Source organism: Micromys minutus (assembly GCF_963924665.1).
Source record: "Micromys minutus genome assembly, chromosome: 4".
Classification (NCBI taxonomy): domain Eukaryota; kingdom Metazoa; phylum Chordata; class Mammalia; order Rodentia; family Muridae; genus Micromys; species Micromys minutus.
The window spans coordinates 37258646-37279767 of record NC_137973.1 but is presented as its reverse complement, the minus strand read 5'-3'; the positions used below and the strand labels follow the sequence as shown (position 1 = coordinate 37279767).

At 38.8% G+C, this 21122-nt stretch overlaps 2 protein-coding genes across 5 annotated transcripts in view; both read right to left on the bottom strand.

Moving 5' to 3' along the window:
* Nucleotides 1–10157, bottom strand: NRAS (NRAS proto-oncogene, GTPase). Of its 2 annotated transcripts, XM_080915268.1 has the most exons (7): nt 10062–10157; nt 9466–9593; nt 8181–8359; nt 4883–5042; nt 4348–4468; nt 3594–3635; nt 1–3513 (listed from the first exon to the last, which is right to left on the bottom strand). In XM_080915268.1, the coding sequence occupies exons 2-5, from the start codon at nt 9574–9576 to the stop codon at nt 4349–4351; spliced, it is 570 nt and encodes a 189-aa protein (XP_080771394.1). In that variant the 5' UTR covers nt 9577–9593; nt 10062–10157; the 3' UTR covers nt 1–3513; nt 3594–3635; nt 4348. The 2 variants fall into 2 exon arrangements, with proteins under 2 accessions (XP_080771394.1, XP_080771395.1); XM_080915269.1 differs by lacking the exon at nt 3594–3635.
* A 167-nt stretch (nt 10158–10324) lies between these two features.
* The window catches only part of CSDE1 (cold shock domain containing E1), a 35506-nt gene continuing 24708 nt past the window's right edge, over nt 10325–21122 (bottom strand). For all 3 annotated transcript variants that reach the window (XM_080915915.1, XM_080915916.1, XM_080915917.1), the window contains 10 exons: nt 20693–20833; nt 20440–20604; nt 18648–18755; nt 17706–17881; nt 16985–17097; nt 15239–15358; nt 13564–13742; nt 12941–13104; nt 11991–12123; nt 10325–11605 (listed from right to left, as the gene is read on the bottom strand). In XM_080915915.1, the coding sequence (XP_080772041.1) occupies nt 11558–11605; nt 11991–12123; nt 12941–13104; nt 13564–13742; nt 15239–15358; nt 16985–17097; nt 17706–17881; nt 18648–18755; nt 20440–20604; nt 20693–20833 (1347 nt within the window). In that variant the 3' untranslated portion in view covers nt 10325–11557. The remainder of the gene's footprint in view (nt 11606–11990; nt 12124–12940; nt 13105–13563; nt 13743–15238; nt 15359–16984; nt 17098–17705; nt 17882–18647; nt 18756–20439; nt 20605–20692; nt 20834–21122) is intronic.

Sequence of the window (21122 nt, the reverse complement as noted above, 5' to 3'; positions counted from 1 at the left end):
TACAGTTAAGCAAAGAACTTCCAGTTTTTTATTTTTAAAAATTATTTAACAAGGAACACAGTCAATCAAGTCTTTAAAAATTAGAATGGATTAATTTACAATACAACAGTCAACTTAAAATATTAGCCCCTTCCTGAGGGCCACAGAGGCCAACAGCTCTCTTTTAGACAGCAGGGTTGCACAGTTGGTGTTGACCTATATTCGACAGTGCAGAAAGACAAAGCCAGACAATTTCCATCACTCCCCTTCTCTCCAGAGTTCAAACGCTTGCTTAGGGAAACACTCCTATTTTTAAAAACCAGTTGTATTTGTAAAAATATCTACAACTAATCTCATGAGAACACTCTTAAAACGATTCTTATAAACACAAATACCTTAAAATAAATTTGTGGCACATTAGACAGCTTAAAGCAATAGCAAAATAAAAGCTAATGTTTAAGAATTATCATCTCTCTTTTAAATAGAAACCACCCAGGCAAAATGTTTCCCATGATTAACTCTGCTTCTCATAATTAGCAGAGCTAACTGTACCCAGTGGAACGCACCTTCTGATCCTTGGCTGTAGCTGCCAGCTTCAGAGTTTATGACTAAGTACAAAAGAAGATAAAACTAAGCTCATACATTCTGTAATGAGGAAAACAAACATTTGTCTTTAGAGAGTTTTTTTTGTCTATCTTCAAGTCATGATGAAGTTCACAGCACTGTAAAGGCCGATTCTAAGGTGGCCAGCTAAAACACAGCCACCTCCACTGCATACATGGCGCTCCTATGCAACTAATAGAAGTGCTGAGTTTCCAACTCACACATTCTAAGTCCTGGAACAAACAGCATCTAACAGGTTTTACACAGATTTGGTATCAGAGCTCTTAGAACACTTCATTTTCATACTCTCCAATGTGTGAACAAAGCTTCAACTAACTGCTTTACAGAAACATGTTAATTTGTGACATCAGCCAGGCACTTAAATTCAGGAAGAGAGGCTTTTTGACTTTGAGGTAAACAAGATCTTCACTAATTACACTCTAAAAACACTTTGATACCACACCAACTGGACTTACTTGGCTTTTAAGTTTGTCACTGTTGTGCCAAAACGCACACCCTGTGGGAATATATGCTAATAAGGGCATCTGAAACTGGAGACCAACTACAGAAGTACATACATATATGCGCGCGCGCGCACACACACGCACACACACACACACACACACACACACACACACACACACACACACACACTGGATATGGTCAAAAGAGCCAAGGGGAGTAACTTTCTCCTTAACTAGAGTTAAATAAACTTTTTGGGGATCCATCACCAGTCACCAAACACGTAAAACAGAAAAAGACCAGGTTGGCCTCAAGCAGCTTCAGGAAGATGAATACTCTGTTTGAAAGGCAGCAGTTTGCTTAGGAATGATCCCAGCATTAGCACTGAGGAGCACAGCACATGTTTCTTCCCTCTTCTGATTAGTTTCAGGGTGATGAGGAATTTGCTTAACAATGAAAATTCATTAGAAATTAGACTAGCCAGGTGTGTGGCGGAATGTGCCTGTAATACCAGCTTCTGGGAGACTGATCCAGGAGTGCTGTGAGTTTGAGGCCAGCCAGGACCACGTAGCAAGGTCCTCTTATAAACAAAAAAAATTCTAAGGATCTGACTTTCAGGTGTTACAAGATCAGAAGAAAAAATGGCCATTTTGGAATTAGGTTTGCTTTTTTCAATCAAGGAATCCAATTTTATGCTTTCATTAGAATTACTGAGCTGAGTTATATCTTAAGTATCACTATGACAAAGCCCACCAATGGATTATTGCAGCATTACCACGAGTACCAAACCTCTGCATGACAACAGTGAATGGCATTTAAAATTCTTTTTTCAAGTGGCAAAGGTACATCTTTGAACAAACACATCAGCTTTTGTTAGTTGCAGCCTAACTTATAGACGTGTTTTTAAATACTTTTAAAAAGCTATATGAAAAACATTTATCTAATGGGAGGAGAGATGGAGGTATGAACTCTGGCTTCAGTTTCCAGGTGGCTAAAAATTAGGGTCTGAAAATGTAAAGATATCCAGGCTCACTCCACACAACTCACCAGGTATTTCCAGTCCTGGTACAGAACCACACTAACTTTTATCTGTATAGCACTAACAGCAGGCATCAGGCAAAAGTCTATAAGCAGGAGTAATAGGTAGGGAGCAAGTACGGATGGACTGTTTTCTCTGTGATGCTAACTGGCTTGTTCAAGTTTTGAAACCATGACCTGGTCCATTAGCACCATGGTTTATTCAACTGAGATAATTATTCAAGCTCCTATAGGATGCTCAAACTGCTCTAGGCTAAGAGAGAGGAATGGTGAGACAGGAACTGAGGGCTACTCTCTCTCCATATACACACACACATGTATATATATATTCCATAAAGAAACCACCTCTCTCCACATATATATATTCCATGAAGAAACTGCAGCAAAGATATAACCAGCCTGCTAATAACTATAGTTAAGGTTTGAAGAATCATTAATCACAGCTATAAAGTATTACATGCCAATTTTTACAGTATCTGACTAACTATAGATGGAGGGCTTCCTGGTATGAACCAATTTATTATACTGGAAGCTCATTGACTATTAGATTATCAGTAAGCTAGAAGAAACTACAAATATTTATAGGTGGTAAATCCCCACCCCAAAAAAAGATTAGCTAGAATTAAATGAAATTACTCATAACTGTTTCAGTTAATCTTTCTCCTGGGAGAACCCCAAACAGGAAAACTATCTTCATGTACATGTACAAAGCATCTGATATCAGGTAAATACACCTTTCCCTCAAAGGTAGATGGCTCACAGTCACCTTCCTATACAGTGGTTCTTGAAACATCAATTTCAATTACAGACTATAATGGAAGCCTACGGAGCACTTTAGGAAAAGGCACTTTGCTGTGAACGTTGGATCTGATTGCATGCAGTTGAGAAGAGTAGGATGCACTCATGTTAGTACTCATGTCTGCATTCATGAATACAAAGCAGATGCCAGTTTATAGAATATGGCAGATCACATTACAAATCAATCTATCAGCAACAAACAATCATATTCTTAGGAAGATAGAAATTTATGACATTTCCCCCAAAACTAACAAGGCCAAATTCAACAGGTGGGGGCAGGGGGAATCACCAGCATCTGTTACCTTAGAGCTTAAGAAACTGCTGACCACAGAACTGCATGTCTATAGTTTGTTTCTCTGCATCAATGTAAACTGCTTTTCAGAGGACAAAGCCAGCTGGCAGGTGTGTTTGTTTCTAGGGGAAACCCAGGGCAGAGAACTATGGGGGAGAAACAGGTCCATTTCTCTGGTTGGACAGACGAGCGAGGAGGTAGTTATGATGAAGAGGTCTCAGGTTAGATTGCTGTGCTCGGTAACTGAGTTGGGGAAGCAGGAAGCAGGAGCCTCTCTGAGATGCAGAGAGCAGCAGGAACACGTCTCCTCCAGGGATGTCAGAACCAGGGCATCAGTGCAGCTGAAACAGAGACAGAAGAAGGTAAGAGAAACACAGGCAAGAAACTCAGTGTCAATGAGGACATTTCAAACTTGTCCTACCTTGAAAGTGGCTCTTTTCTGATGACAAAACTTTCAAAGGGTCTAGAGCAAAAGAACAGTGTCATTTAGTTTCTATATGTGGTCAATCTTCAGTACAGTATCTTCAGTATGAGCCCACTCCACAAACACGGCACATATAGGCATATAGGTCTCAAATTCCAAATACTAAAAATAGGAAGCTGTCTGTAGAATAAATGCTGAAATTGGATCTTAATACTTCCTGAAAGGGTGCCATAAAGGGGAATTATTTTATTTTAAAGATTTATTTTATGTATGTGAGTACACTGTCACTCTCTTCAGACACACAAGAAGAGGGCATCAGATCTCATTACAGATGGTTGTGAGTCACCATGTGGTTGCTGGGATTTGAACTCAGGACCTCTGGAAGAGCAGTCAGTGCTCTTAACTGCTAAGCCATCTCTCCAATCCCAAATTGTTTTATTTTTAGTATTTGCCTTTGCTTGTATGTGTGTGTGTGTCTGGTGACATGTAAGGTGCCTGTGGATCCCTTGGAGCTGGAGTCACAGCGATGAGCCATCTAACATGGATGCTGGCGTATGACTCACATCCTCTAAAAGAGCAGTAAGTACTCCTAGCTGCTGAACTATGTCTCCAGCTCCTAGGAAAGTTATTTTCTAGATGAAAATATATGAAAACTCCCATTTAAATCGCAAAAGTCAGTAGTGCAAACACTGTTCTCAACTACCTAATGCTAAGTAGGAGATGCAGTTATGATGCAAGAGCATGCACTCACCTTACATCACCACACAGGGCAGCCCCATACAGCCTTGAGTGCCATCATCACTGCTGTTGAGCTTTTTCATTCGGTACTGGCGTATCTCCCTTACCAGTGTGTAAAAGGCATCCTCCACTCCCTATTAAAAGGGTAAAGGAAAAAAACCAAACAAACAACGGTACAGTCCAAATTGTAAGTTCTCATTTCCACCTCTCTGTGTGGATTTGAAAGTAATCAATAGCCAGTAAGTTGGGTGAGTCAGCAACTACGAGGATTGCCTCCAGTAAAGTTAACCCCTCAATAGTGGCAAGTGCTGATGGAACAAAGAATTCATGCTTACAAGTATGTTTAATCTTAGAAGAGTTGAGCCTGTTAAAGCAGACATAGTACAGTAGTGTTCTTTTTGTGGGCTTGGGGGTAGATGGAAAAAAATAGATCAACCATAGAGAAAGCACTATCCAAAACCCATTCTAAAGAGCAGACTACATCTCTATCACATTTGACCAATTAAACATCTCGGTTTTAAACAAACACACGCAAATCTCTAGCATACCTGTCGGGTCTTGGCTGAGGTTTCAATGAATGGAATTCCGTAACTCTTGGCCAGTTCATGGGCTTGCTTTGTGTCAACTGTCCTTGTTGGCAAGTCACACTTGTTCCCTACCAGCACCATGGGTACATCATCAGAGTCTTTCACCCGCTTAATTTGCTCCCTAGAACAAAGCACAGGTCATAAGAAAAGGAAGCTTTCTGGAAAGAATAAAGTGGTAGGGCAAGAGGAATTGGTAAAATTACAAAGTCCTTTTAGCTACTAATACTCAGCTTACACACCTGAACACTCATACAACTCTAGACCTGTAAGTCAAGAGTGATAGTTTAGGCTTGAGGTAGAACCCCTATGAAGCTGTGTATACCAGTTCACTTCCTAGAAGCAGCTGGCTCTTACATACTGACACATGTCTTTGTTAGGCTTCTATATTTTCCAAGGAGCTTGACTCTAGGTTTAATTGGAAACTACAAATGGTACTTTAGATTAATTTTAGAAGTACAGAAAGTAGAGCTCACGGATTCTAAATGACTTAAAAAATATTTAACTTGTATTTTATTTGTGTGTGTGCATGTTCTATGGCATGCATGTAGAGATCAGATGAAAACTGGGGGGTCGGGGAGAGAATTGGTTTTCTCCTTTTACTATATGGGTCCCAGGGAATTAAACTCAGGTTGTCAGGCTTGGTAGCAAGCACCTTTACCTACTGAACCATCTTGCTGGTCCCCACATAACTTTTTGAAGCTCCCTTTGCAACAACAATATTTAATGGAAGAGAATTATTTCATTTTTTAAAGATGGGTGGTGCTCTAAAACTTTCCTCAAACAAAATCATAGCCGGAAGCTCATAATATGTAACACTAAGAAAATTCTAGAATTGCTCTTAATGAATGTGTATGCATGCAGGCATGTGCATAGATCCAGAAGTATCAAAAAACAGCTTTCTAATAAAAAGATAAGGTTTCCCAGTAGTACTGGCTGTCCTTGAGATTACAGATCTGCCTCCTGAGTGCCAGATTAAAGGTGCATGCTACCACCCCTGGCAAAGATAGTTTTAAGTTCACATACAATACAGCACCCAGAACATCTAAAAGCATTGCCTCAGGTTCTTGTGACAAAGAAATTTTTGTGATAATTAAAAAAAAAACAAACAAACTGGTACCTGGTAGTCATTCGTCTGAGTACTTGGTTGTTTCAGTTTTATGTAAATGTCAAATAATCACATCTGTTCATGGCTATAGTTCTGCAAAGTACTATTTCAGACTTTACCCATAGATTTCAGTCACATACCTCAACTGTATCCTGTTAGCTATCTACAGAACTATTTTGATATAATCTTAAAATCCTTTGCCCCCTGCCCCCAAAACAAAAAAAACAAAACAAAACAAAACAAAACAAAACAAAAAAAAACCCCACCACCACCCAAGCCAACAAAACCCAAAAAAACCCAGGATCTTACTCTATCTAGCTCAATACCTAGACAAGGGTAGCTCTGAACTCTCAATCCTCTTCCTTCAGCTTCCCAGGTACCAGCATGTCCAGGGTGGTTGCCTATGTTAAGGAATATTATAAACTAGCCTAAACACCCGGAGCATGCTGATGCTGGGTAACTACTGTTCCTTACATTATAATGTGAGGAACAGACTCAATTTCTTTTCAGTATCAATGTATGTCTGAGGAAGTGATTTGTTTTCAGCATAGACAAACTGACAAGACAGACATCATGTCTAGAGTGTGCCTGATGAAGGTTGCTGGAGTTTTGTGTTGACAGAGAATAAGCTCACAGTTTTTGCTACACACACATGCCCTAGTGTAGACGTGAAGGTTCAGGCTTGCTGCAAGCCTTATCAACTGAGCCATCCCACTGCCCCACTCCACATCCTCACAGGATGATTTACAGAAGTGCGAGCTCAGAGACGTTTCCTCTTGGGATCCAAGGGTAACGTGGTTTTAAGGATTCATTACACCCCACAAAGAACACCAAACTCTAAAAAAATTAAAATTTAATTAAAAAAAAAAAAAGGAAAGTAAGCCAGGACTTGGGGTGTAGGCAGACTTACAAAGTATATACTATGGGTCAAATGCTGTTCTGAATATGTATTAGTTTACTCTTGGCAACTTTATGAGAGAGGTATTCTTTTTTGAAAGATTTATTTTTATTTCTGGGTATTAGTGATTTCGCTGTATGTATGTATGCACACACGTGCCTGATGCTCAAGCAGTCCAGGAGGATGCCAGATACCCTAGGACTGGAGTCACAGATGGTCCTGGGCCCTATGTAGGTGCTAGCAATTGAACCTGGGTAATCTGAAAGAGTAGCCAGTGCTACTGAGCCTTGAGGTATTCTTATAAAACTGAGATACACAGATTTAGTATTTTGTCCTAAAGCTACTTAGCTAATTAATACCAGAGCCAAGTTTCAACACTAACAGGGCCTAAAGGAGAATGCTGCTTTAAGAGAGAGACCTAGTGTCTTGGGGGGGTCTACCTCTGTTACTACAGAAAGATACGGATGGACAGTGGTGGCGCAGCCTTTAATCCCAGAACTGGAGAGGCAGAGGCAGGTGGAGCTCTGGGAGTTCAAGGCCAGTCTGGTCAAAGGAGTGAGTTCCAGTTCACACAGAGAAATCCTGTCTTTAAAATCAAACCAAACCTTACAAAAAATAAAAATAAAACAAAACACCCCCACAACTCTGAAAATCCAACAAATCACCTCTGAACTCTATTACTCTGTAAAGTAAGATTACTGGCTGGGTGTGTTGGTATATGCCTATATGTTAGCACTTGGGAGGCTGAGGCAGGAGGATTGTAAATCCAAGATCAGCGTGGGATACATTTACAAAAATGTAAAATGAGTAAGAATGTCATACTAAAATTTTAAGGGCTCACATAGCTTTCAAAGTTTCCAGTTCTCTGAAAAGCCACCTTTGTGCTCTCTGGCCTTGCTACCATCCTTACCGTTACTCAGTAGTACACTTCATTTCCACAAGTAGTGCAGGACCAGTATACCACACAGAAAATGTCTTTTAGTAAAAATCAGATTCTCCTTTCTTTCTTTTTAATACTGAGGGTTTAAAGACAATTCATGGGCAAAGGTGCCTGCTGCTATGCCAAGGTCCCCAGGCCCTAAGGAGAGAGCTTTCACTGGCTGTCCTCCCACAGCACATGCTGTTACACTTGTCCTAGCCTCCACAAATAAACAGTGTAACCAAAGTTTTAAAAAGTTGTATGTTTCCTAAGTCCATATACTGACATAGCTTCAGAGCACATACAAAGGTTTTGTTTCAGAGATCATTCCCAGTACCTGTAGAGGTTAATATCTGCAAACGATTTGCTATTATTGATGGCAAATACACAGAGGAACCCTTCGCCTGTCCTCATGTATTGGTCTCTCATGGCACTGTACTCCTCTTGTCCAGCTGTGTCCAGTATGTCCAACAGACAGGTCTCACCGTCAATCACCACTTGTTTTCGGTAAGAATCCTGGGAATAGGAAAGGGTGAGGAGGAGGAGGAGGTGGTGGTAGGGGCCAAGGACAGGCTCAATCTTTATTTAAAACCAGAGAAAAGTAATTACCCAGGACAAATAAGCCTAACTATGTGACTTACCCTTAGTCTGCTAATAAGGTAGCATAAACAGCAAATTCACACACATAATCATACACACATGCACACATGACATAGGGGCAGGTGGATTAGTATCTGTGAGTTCATGGCCAGCCTGATCAGAGCAAGTGTCAGGTCAGCCAGGTTAGCACAGTGAGACCGTTTCAAAAACAAAACCCAAAACCAGACTAAGCTATGTTAAGACATAAAACAGAGAAACAAAAATCATTAATAAAAATAACAAAGCCAGAAACATTGAATATGGATTTAAGCCACAATTCTACTTTTATTATATAATAATTCACATTTAGAAGGCCTTATCTGTAGTACTGGAAATGTGCTTAAATTCTGTTCCATAAATATATTAAAATGTAACCTGTGTAGACATCTGAATTTGTTAAACACTCCTGTGTGGTAGAAAAGGTTTACACGTGAAAAAAATTTATTTGGTATTTTATAAATAGAATCTCAATATGTAGTTTAGGCAAGCCTTGAAATTGGAACCTCCTCCCTCAGCCTCTTGGATGCTTACCAACTGGGTTTATACATTAATCCCAGGAAGGTGATGGATATTTAACATTATAGAAATATGTGAAGATCTAGGTGATTTCCCTCAATATTCCATAACTAAATTGCAGAGAAAAAAAATCATAGACACAATGACTCAAGATCTCAACTTGTTTCTACCCCAACTCAATCTGGACCACATCAAAAATTAAAATGAAGACTATCCAGAGCTCTGAGTTCTCAATCTCCACTGTATGATCACCTACAAACTATTAAAGAACTGTGACATAAAGAAACAATAAACACTGTGCACTTTTAAAAGGAAATCTTCAGTAAGCATGAACTTGTTTCTACAACTCTTTAAAAATGTACTGTTTTGAAATACATTCTCGCTTTCTCTTTTCTTATTTTTAAAGAGCAGTTATGGGTAAGAGAAAGCCAAAAGTGAGGAAAAAGACCAGACAGTGGAGGCCTCACCTCTATGGTGGGATCATATTCATCCACAAAGTGATTCTGGATTAGCTGGATTGTCAAAGCACTTTTCCCAACACCACCTGCTCCAACCACTACCAGTTTGTACTCAGTCATTTCACACCAGCAAAAACCTGTAGGGAAGCAGCAATTATGATTAAACTGGCAAGCCAAGTCAAGGGCTTCTATGAGTTTATTAAACTCTTATGTTTCTAAGATACACCCGTCAGATAGACACACGTGGCCTTCCAGTAAGTTTTCAAAGTGATTCAGAAACATAACACTACTTGCAGGTGAGTGTGGGCTACGGATTCTTGCAATAAATACCCGAGTCTTGTTTTTCAATCGACTCTGCCCCGCCCTCAATTTACCGTAAAGGACCCCCCTCCCCCGTTCCTGCAAATCCAAGTTCTGGGGGTCTGCCTGGAAGACAGACTTCCAAAAACTCCCCTTCCGGCTCCGAAAAATCACCCTACGACCGCCAGAGCCAGCCAGAGTCCTCCACCCAGGCCTTTGTTTCCAACTCGCCAAGTCTTCGCGTCTCCCCGCCCTGCCAGGCGTCCACACAGAGAAGTCCGACACCAGGCAGGCCAGAGCCTTACCTCAAACTCCGCAGACCCCGCCTCCGGCGGCTTTTGGACTTCAAACCGAAGAGCTGTTAGAGACCCCGAAACCGCCATGAACAGCCCCCACCCGGGAGCGGCACTTCCGGCTCCACCCGCTACGTAATCAGAAGGCGCCCGCGGCGCCCAAGTCCCCGCCCCAGCCACGTGGGCGACGGACAAGGAGTCTTGCAGTCTTGCGGCAGGCCGCACCCCGCCCCACCCCACCCCGCCTGCCATTCAATAATGAAAGGGCTAGGTGCTAGTGTCTCAAAAATCAGTAAAACTTTATTCGCTTCCATTCTTTCGCCATTAACATAAAACCGGAGAAAGCAAAAATGTTTGTGTTTACAAAGATAAACGGCCTCTTTACCCAGAGTTCAAAACCTCAAGTGACAACGGGGAAGATGAAAGCGCCCTCCCCCACAACCCCTGAGCTGACCCTTGTCATCTTTAGACAAAAAGCCTTCACTCCACTTGCCAGGGACCCTGTTTGGGGCCAATTCTAGAGGAAGGCCAAGAAATCAGGCCAATCCATTCCCGTGATACAAAGTTGAACAGAAGCTACACCAAGGATCAAGTGCCTGTATTTAACAGGGCACTGGAACCAGGGGGCTAATTATAAAAAAAACAGGATTCATTTCAGGCACAACTTTTTTTATTATTTTTTTTCATTTTGTTTTTAAATCAGTAAAAGAAACTGGGTCCTAGAAGCTGCAGTGATCTAAGCAGCAGCAATTTTGTGCATTCGTCTTTTGTTTAAATATGTTTAAATTATCACACTGCTGGCACACTTCATTTGCATGAAATTCTGCACCATACATACTAATTGTAGTAAAGTTATTTACCCCCTATCCCGAAGGGAAAAAAAAACCTACTTTGGAAGATAATTTTCACCGAAATGTAATCAAACTTCGTTAAGTGGATTGTGACAAGATTATAAATGATATGAAAATAACATTTTAACATTTGGCCATCAACTTAAGAAAATCGTTTGCTATATAAATTTTTTGCAATTTTTAAAGGTAATATATTCTACCTTCATATGGTCCTCAGAATGAAAGCATAATGAACAGGGAAGAAAAAGGAAAAGAATGCAGCTGAGTGTTAAGTTATGAAGGTAGAGTATATACTGACTAGAGTGCAGAATTTCATAGGGTGAACAAAGGAACAGTCTGTATTGTTCAGTTACACAGGCCAAGTGGAATTTGCAATTACCAGTTGCGTTAAATGCACCAAATAAAGCTCCTAAATTGACACTATAAGGCGCCACCTTAAGTTTTCCAGGCTGCAACTGTGCATAATTTTAAAATGGTTTCTTAAATTTATTTATTTTTTCTTTAAACATAACACGAGGAAGGTGTTAAAACTGGTGTAATAGCTCGATAGAATAAGTATTCCAGATTTTGGGAGGGATGAAGAGGAAGATATTTAGAACCCTTCACCAGAATCCCCCCAACTTGACCATAGTGGATTAATGTGCTTTGTGGATGTGGTTAGTCAATGACACCAGCTTGACGGATCTTTCTTTCTGCACCAAATCCCTGTGAAGAAATATAACAGTTAATGATTTGAGTGTATTGACAATAACAACATACAATTCTAAATAAACTATTATTATATACACTTCCAATTCCTTCTTAAGAGCAAGAAACTTATTGAACAGAAAGAAAATATATCAAGAAATCTGCTTCTTGGTGTAATAGTACACACCAGTTATCCTATCATGGACAAAGCAGGAGTTCAAGGCTACTCTGATCTACTTGAGACTCTACCTCAAAAAGGAAAGAAAAGGTGCCTCTTACAGAAAGCATTGACTCTATTAGGGAGCCCAAACACTAGTGATAAGCAACCTTTGCTTCACTAAGTTCTTTAAGTTGAAATAAGATTAGTTGACCCCCCCCCCCCACATCCCAAATAGAATCATACCATTGAGTTATCTGGTCCCCTTGGCTGACGAAGAACCATTAGACGTGGAGCACTGGCATCATCCAGGGTGATGTTCTTTAAGCGATTGACCAAACGATCAGGTCGAGGAGCTGCAACAGCTTTGGGGCCTTCACTGTAAGAGTGAAAGTGAAAAGAACCAACAATTGCTGAAAAGAAAGCAAGCAGTTGTAGGTTCCCTACCCTAATGACTCACTTTTAATAAGGGGGACTCGTTTCATCTTAGCTAGCAAGACAAGACAGACAAGTTTATATATACTTCCCAGCTCAGAGTTTTAACTGGATAAGAGTTGCAAAGAATCCTAGACTTATTGACAGACTAATTCCACTTCACAGATACACAAAACAAAGTAACAGATGTTTAAAAAAACAACAACAACAACAAAAAAAGAAAAACCTTGGGGAAAAAAAAGTGCCAAATAGATCTAGATTCCTATCTTTAAGAGAACAATGTTGAGATTAAAACCTAATGGTATAAGTCAGAATGACTAAGGTATAAAAATTAGACATTCAGGACAAAGTCTAAAGTGAATTGACAAAAAGAGCCAAAAAGCTAATTTCTTAAGAACAAGGATCATATAACTGTTTAATATTTAAGATACAGCACACACAGTGTTAACACATCACAGCACCCAAGTGCTTCTCAGGTGTCAGGTTTATGAGAGTCAAAGTCAGACAATAATACTAGAGGTAGAAAAATGGATATGGTGGTACACAGCAGCAAGCTCAAGGTTAAGTCGTGGATATAAAACTGAGACCTGCCTCAAACAAAGCAATGACTAGCAGAAAAAGACAAAACTAGAGATAGAAGTGCAAAGTAGTTCCTAATAAACCCAATCAGACGAGAGTGGAAAAGAAAGTACAAAATACACAAATGAGGGAATGAACTCAGAACAGTTATTACCAACCATAATAAACAAATATAAACTCACCAGACTCGCCAAACATTACAGGCACTGCATTTCCCAGTGCGCTGATTAAGGATCACTGAGAATTCCACCTCATCTCCTGCCTGTAGCTCAATGCCATCCTGAACTTCTTTCACATGGAAAAAGAGCTTCTTGCTATCTCCTACTTCATAGTTAATAAAGCCAAACTGGAAAAAGAAAAGACACACAAACAAAATTTACAATGGAGAAGACATACCACAGAAAGGAAGAACACTTCATTTTGAAAGATAATGCTAACCCTAATTAGAAGGACTTATAAAACAGCATTACTAGTGATGAGCTGGTATATGACAGAATTCATCAGGAAAGTCACACCTTTGAAACAACTGCCATTCATTTGAAGTACAACTAAGAGACAATCCCCATCAAGTGACAGTAATTATTAATAATCACACATTTTCTCCTTGCTAATGTTGTCACTTTATCCCTTGTCTTTGTCCCAAATCAACAAAGTCCAAAAGACTGAGTCAGGCATGGAAGTTGAGTTCCAGGTCAGCCAAAACAACACAGAAACCATGTTTTCAAAAAAAAAAAAAACCAAGGCTGATGACTCTCCCTTGCTGACTATCAGGATAGAGCAGTCCAGAGACATAGCACTTAGTTACCTGATCTTTCACACACTCCACAGTAGCTCTACGAAGGGGTGTGATGTTGTAGGCCATTGTTTGTGCATTCTGGCCAAGTACACACAACTGGAATTTGACACTCTCCCCTTTCTGTAGGCAATCCCCTTTGTTGGCCATCCCAACTATGCCAAAAGGATACACTTCACCTTTCATATCCCCTGTAAGCAAAATGGTAAAAAAAAAAAAAAAAAAAAAAATCTAAATACACACACACACACAAAATACATTTTGTTACCTTATTAAACTTAAAAGTTAAAGATTAACATGAAAACAAACAACAAAACAAAGACAAACCCACTAACTTCTAAAATGCATTATAAACCAACCAGCCAAAAACAAAACCAAACCAAAAAATCAAAAAACCCCCAAAACAAACAACCAACCCCCTAAGCAGGTGGCAATCTAGCAAGACACAGGCAATCAGATGCAGATAAGGCTCCTTAAGAATTCAGGGCTCTCTTCTCATCTGCTCCACCCCCCCCCTTCACTGTAACAGTAAAAAGTGACCAGAGACCAATGCAAGAGATAGGTACTAAGCTTACTCACTGACTCAGCATTCAGACAGAGCCAATGAATTAGCAAGCTTCAAAGGTGGAAAAACTACCTCAAAATCAGAGGTAACTTTTTTTTCTCCAGCACCTAAAACATGCAGGGCCAAAAAAAATGTCTGAAATAATCCCAGCAAACCAACTTGTTAAAGAGATAGTGGTCTCAACTAAAAAAGATGTGCCTGCAACAAAGCAGGAAAACTAGCTGTACGTCCAATCCAACAATGGCTTTCCTCACTTTGGACTAACCTACACAGTCTTGAAGAAAAGTAGATGGGGAGGGTGGGCAGTGGCCTACACACTCTTTGTTTTGAGCAAGTGCTCTGCGAATGAGAGCATACGTGGCTCATAATGATAATTCCCACTTGAAAGATTAGGAACTGAGAAGAAAAGTAACAGTGGGCTTTTATGTAAAACAATTTCTAAGACCCTCAAGTCATAAATAATACTTTTTAAAAAACAAACAAACTGCTCTCCCCTACTTTACACTTATAGATGAGACAAGAATTTTTTTGAGACAAATTGTATCATTTGAGTGGACTGTTTCCAACCATTCTACCGTTAAACCAGTTTTAATTATCCAGCATTCCCTACTATTTCTATTACACTTATTTGATAAGTACACATCAAATAAGTTGGCCTTTCTGGGTGGTGGCTATTGGAAACAAAACAAAACAAAACAAGTACCAAAACTCTTGATTGTTTGAAGATGGGGAGAATATTACAGAAGTAAAATAATGGGGAGAGCCAAAATCTGGAGGCCACCTAGGTGCTCATGAACAGCAAGAACACTTTAGGAAAGGAACTAAGTATTCATAAAATTGAATGGTTACTAACATAAATGACCACTGAATTTGCATTTTAAAAAATGTATCATTATTCAACATTAAACATGCAGCCTAGTAATCATTTGCTCAGTTTAATCTAGGGTAACTTCATCTTCAAGTATAAAAATAAAGTCTAAACATGGGAACAAAAGAAGTCCCCTTTCTTTTCAGATTCCTAAGAAACCTGAGCACATGCAGTGAGCCCCATGATATATCAAAACTGCATCACGTGCTCATCAGAAGGCATGGCAGATTCCAATGAGTCAGGGCTTTGCTTACCCTCCTCCACAATCTCTATCATTCCTTGGTACTCAATCTGTGTTGGATCAACACCTCTCAGAGGACGAATGACTTTACCAGAGTAAATGGTGGGATTAGCTTCCTCAGTAATGCCATTCACTACAAGACAAATGAACATATAATTCTCACTTAGCAATTTCAAACTCTTATCTCATAAGTCAAAGTAAGAAATACAAACCCAATGTTTACTCAAGGTGAATGCTTTTTAAGACAGACTTTCAAAGGATTTAATTTTTATTTCTAATTATGTTTGCTATGTGTTTCTGCAATGACTTCAGTACCTAAGATACTTTAAGCTGGTTAACAGGAGATTGAGCTGCCTGAGGTAGGGGCTAGCAATTTAGATCCGTTGGAAGAACATCATGTGTATAGCTTCTAACCAGTGACTAACCTCTCCATCCCATTTTTCCCTCTTCTCCTTATACACATATACACACAAAATGATCTTACTATGCAGCTCGGGGTGGTTTGGAACTGAAGATCCTCCCCAGATTTCTTAATGCTGAGAGTACAGGTATGCACAAAGCTCAACTGGTTGGCTGCCTAATATTCTTAAAGTGAGATAGGAATCAGTTCTAAAACCAGTTCTATTTCTTGAATGTAAAATAAATATTTGTATATAAAGTTAGATATAAATGTTTCTTGAACATAAATGCTTCTAAAATGCCATTTAAAATCGCCTGAGTTTGGTAAATAACTCAGTTTGTTTGGTATAACAAATACTCATATTTAAACATGTCTTCTGAGCCTGGTATGGTAGTATACGACTTTAATTACAGCACTCAGAAAGCAGAGCCAGGTGGATCTCTGTGAGTACCAGATAGCCAGGGCTGTACAGGAAAAAACCTGCCCCAACAAATAGATATTTTGTTTTAATTTGTATTTTGAATCCCACAAAAAGTAAGCATAAATGACCAGGACTTGCCTGGTTTCTTCACAACTTTATCTCTAGTGTATCAAAACCACTGTATACTTAGGTATTTGTAGAATCTAAATGAATGGTCTTAGTTGACCTATCTCTAGGTCTCAATTTAGATGAAGAAAGCCAAAACCTAGTTGCAGGCTGAATAAAAGCAGGAGATGCCAGAGACCTGTACTTGCTAGACCCTGAGCTCCACCCCCAACACAGAAGCCTATTTCCCAAAAGACAGAAGCTCGAAAGCTAAAGTTGTCTTCTTTTTTTTTAAATTTTAGATCTACGATTCTACAAAATAGTCTACCAGAAAAATGCCTAATTCCCTAACTCCAAAAATATTTATATATATAATGTATAATATATTTCTTAGATTAAATAAAGAGGGTACTTTAATTATTGAAAATGCATAATTCCTGCCCCACCACACCCCCAAATCAGATGCAAGCTAGGCATGGGGGCATATACTCTTGGGAGGCAGAACCAGTATTTTCTTTGAGTTTGAGATCAGCTTGATGGACACAGCAAGTTTCAAGACAGCCACAGTCTTATACAGTGACTCCTTTTATTACTAAATTGTCCCACCCTATAAATGGTTTCAAAATGTTTTCTCTGAAATGTTACTTAAATCAAGAACACTTGCTAGAATGTGGCAGTATCAACAACATGGGTCACTGACAAACAGTGTAGGTATACTGCTGATCTGGGTACCCAAGAGCAAATGTTATAGAATGTGGCCTTATCCTTCTCTCCCACCCTATCCACTATCTTCTAATCAATACAGAGGATGAATAGGAAGCACAATTCATTACCTGAATGAGTTTTGTTTACTTTCTCAGCACTGACTTTATTGCCTTTGCCTTTGGACAAGCTGTATTCAACCATGTCTCCCAGTTCCAGGCTATCAACATCACCAGAGAACTCACTAAAGGGAAAGAATAATGAAGTGATATTAAAATAAGCCACCACCACTAACATTAACAGTAGCATGTAGCCTTTTCTCCTGAAACATCCATGGGAGGTCTGCTTATACTGAGATACTACTATAAGGTACTGATTCATTAAATCCTTAAACATAATGGAAAAAAAAAATCAAAAACCTATTAACTGAGGTACCACTATTTCTAGCTTGAAGGTAAAGAAACCAAAAAAAAAAAAAAAAAAAGAGAATTCATTTGATGATAATAACATATTTAAGTGGAAAAACCTAGATTGAAATCATAATATCTGGTTCAATGAACCCACATTTTATACTACATGCTATAATTGTATGTATCAAATTATATTGCTCTAGTACCAATATTTACAGAAACAGTATTCTTTTACTGAAAAAGAAATATGGAAAGGCAGGTAAATACATTTCAATGTTTATGGCAGATGACTAACTTCTGTATGCAACTTGCCCTAACTACAAATAGAAAAGCTAGGTCTTAAAAAGTGTAATTACCAAAAAGTATCAACCTATATTAAATTGACACTTTAATACAAAGCAGTATGATAGCAATATTTTGCTGCCCAAAAGGGATTCCTTACCTATAATGGAAAAATATCTCCTTATCATGATTAGCTGTTTCAATAAATCCAAAATTATCTTTCAGAGTTGCCACATAACCCAAGAGCCTTTTGGAATTAGAATTACGACCTAAAAGTCTCACACAAGTTGCAATCTGCTGTCCAGGCCTCTGTTTGTCACTAATACTAAATTCAACCTACAAAACAACAAGGATGATAGTTAGCGTACCATTGTCACTTCCACAAGCTCTTTAAGAACCTTACCCAAAACATCCCTAAGACCAAGCTTTTTACTTCAAATCTATTTTGTAATTATTTTGATAGACAAGTTTACAGAAAAACACTTGCTGACTCAATTCATAAATAATTAAATTTTGCCTGTCAATGTACTCTTTGTAGTTTTAATCTCTCTAAAGGAAGGCTGTATAAAAAAGCACAGCAATGTAAATTTTTGGTGTAATTTTATACCGGTTTTATTTTAGTAAGCATTTTTAGCTTTCTTGTGGATATGTTTGTATCTAAGAGTTGCGGCATTCACCTACTGACTTAGAATTACAGGTGTATCCATCACACTCATATCTAAAAATAACTCAAACATTTTTAAAATAGATTTTATGTATGTGAGTACACTGTGACACTCTCTTCAGACACACCAGAAGAGGACATCAGATCCCATTACAGATGGTTCTGAGCTACCATGTGGTTGCTGGGATTTGAACTCAGGACCTCTGGAAGAGCAGGCAGCGCTCCCATCCGATGAGTCATCTCTCCAGCCCTAACTCAAACTAAAAAAAAGCCTATCATTCAGTATGTTTTAGAAGCTCACAAGACCTTGTTTTATAGACTTAATCTTTCAAGTAAAAAGATGCTTCAGCCAACTTAGCAAAACTTAAACTATTCTTTAGCAATTATAATTAAGATGACAACCTTTAACCTTTCTTCAAATAAGTAGAACTATCTTGCCTTATCTCCTATTTGAGGAGAAGTAGATCCTTCCACATCCTTGGCTTGAAAAGCAATAGTAAGTTTCACCCCACAGTCATCATAAGCAATAATGCCATCTTCTGCCTCCTAAAGAAAATACAAAACATAATCACACATCCTCAAGAACACTAACAGATGATAAGAAAAAAGAAAGATATATAACGACAGTACTTAGGAATCCTTAACACAAAGAACGGTCAGAGCCACAGAAATTTATCCCAGGACTCTCTAATACAAGATGGAATGCAGGAAGAAAAGGCATGCCTGCCTTCACTCTGAGCTGCCTCAGTCCACTATCACTGAGCATTTCAGTTTTATCAGAAAATTAAGCTGAGTATGCATTATTTCCAGCCAAGAAAAAATTCTGCGGAGCAGGAAGTGTTCTCATGAGGAAAACTCTAATATTCTTAAAGTAGCAGCTGAAAATATCTACTGTCCCAGTGTAAGAAATTACATATAAGAAATTAATTTGGTTTAAAAACTAGCACAAATCAGGCTGATAGAGCTCTTGCCTACCAAGTCCAAAGCCCTGGGTTCAATCCCCAATTAAAAAGAAAAAGAAATACTAGCACAAACCAAAGCACTAGAAAGGTTACACTATACCAATATTTCATCAAAACCAGTTCACTTGTCTTCTTAATTTACTATGATTATACATTATTTTAGTAAACACAAGTAATTTACCAGACAGGAAATTTGTACTAGTGAAACTATCTTCCTAGTTACTTAGAAGACTGTACAAAACCACAATTGTCCCTTGGTAGTAATTTAAAAAGCTTTGTTTTAAAACACAATAAGCCTCTCATGTACCTTAAAGTTGTCTACTCTGTTTAGAGCTATACTGATAAAATTTTGTTCAAGTACATACCTGATGCCATTATCCAACTGAAAGTCTTGGAAGTATGCTAAGTTCATTATTGAACTAAAGAGAACCAACTATCAATGTTCTCCCTCAACCAAAACCAAAGTCTACCTTCTTCAAACCAGTGACTTGCTATTTTCTAAAGTAATCTTCCTTGCTCCCCTTCCCTCATCTAGACTTCTTTTCTGTCAGAAATGCTCTTTCTATTGCTTCATATTAAATGCCAACACCTTAAGAGAATCATTCCAAGACCTTCCCGGCTATTTGCCAGAGAATCCCCTCAAACCTGCTTTATGTATTTGGAAGGAGGAAGGTTAGTGGGTGTTTAATCCAGGCCTCTATGGCAAACATTCTATTGCTTAGTAACAACCCCAATGCCTTTGGTACTACAGAAATCTTTGTACCTTAAAGTAATCATTCTGTCTCTATTATCTGTAGGAGCAGAATTTAAGACTTTTGGACAGGCAACGGTGAAGTACAAATATGTGAATGCAATGCTCTACATTTAGAAAGCTTTAATCTCCTTAAGGGTATGAGCTTTTGATAAGTGGTTCTCAAATGAGCCAGTTTTGCTTCCCAAGGTTCACTTGGCAATTCCTGGAGATATTCTTTTCTGGAAGAAGCGAGGACACTGGCTAAAATATCCTTGCAAAAAGTCAAGATGAAATGTTAATATTACAGACACTGAAAAAAACAAAGCTTGTCCAAATACTCTACACAGCTGAGAATGACTAAACTCCTGGTCTTCCTTCCTCCTCCTCACAGGTGCTAGAGTCACAGCCCGGTACCATCATGGATAACGTGTACAGAATTTTTAAAACAGAGACAATATTTCATGATATGAACTATAATGCAATCTGTAAACAAAGATAAAAGAAATACAAACCATCATGATTGCCTAACACTTGCCTTGTCTTTGCCTTTATTTGGGCTTGTAGTTTTAGGATTGGAAAAGGTGGCTTCTTTTTCTACTGTGCCCAGAAAACGATGATCTGAATGGGAATGGAATGAAACCGTGCCCTTGGGAAGTTTTTTAATCCTAATAGCATGATTTCTTTGGGCAGAGAGCATATCCTACAAATAAAACAAAATCAACAAAATTAAAATTACAAAGGAGTCAGAAGAATACCAACCCTCAACACTTTCCCCAACAGCTACTCACAGGAACCACAGTAAACTCTACTTCATCTGCAATGTGGAGCTGGTTCCCATCTAGAATTTCACTGAAGTGGAAGAACATACGAGCATCACGATCCACACACTTGATGAAACCAAAACCATCTCTCATGGCAGCAATCACACCCTGAATGAAACCCAAATAACATTTTTAACTGGCTATTGTCATTTGTCAAAAAAAGTTCAGAAATAATATCAAGTTGATTTTACTAAGAATTCTTTTTAAAAAGTCTGAATACAGTATCCCCATTTTAGGATTCTTTTTTCTTCACTTATATACAAATTAGTTTCAATAAACCCTAAGTCAAATTTGGTCTGCTCACCTACAGTCTGAAGCCCAATCAGCCTTCAAAAAATTATTTTAACCCCAGTAATTAAGAATTTCCAGGTCCCACTCCTTGGCAAATATACACTGT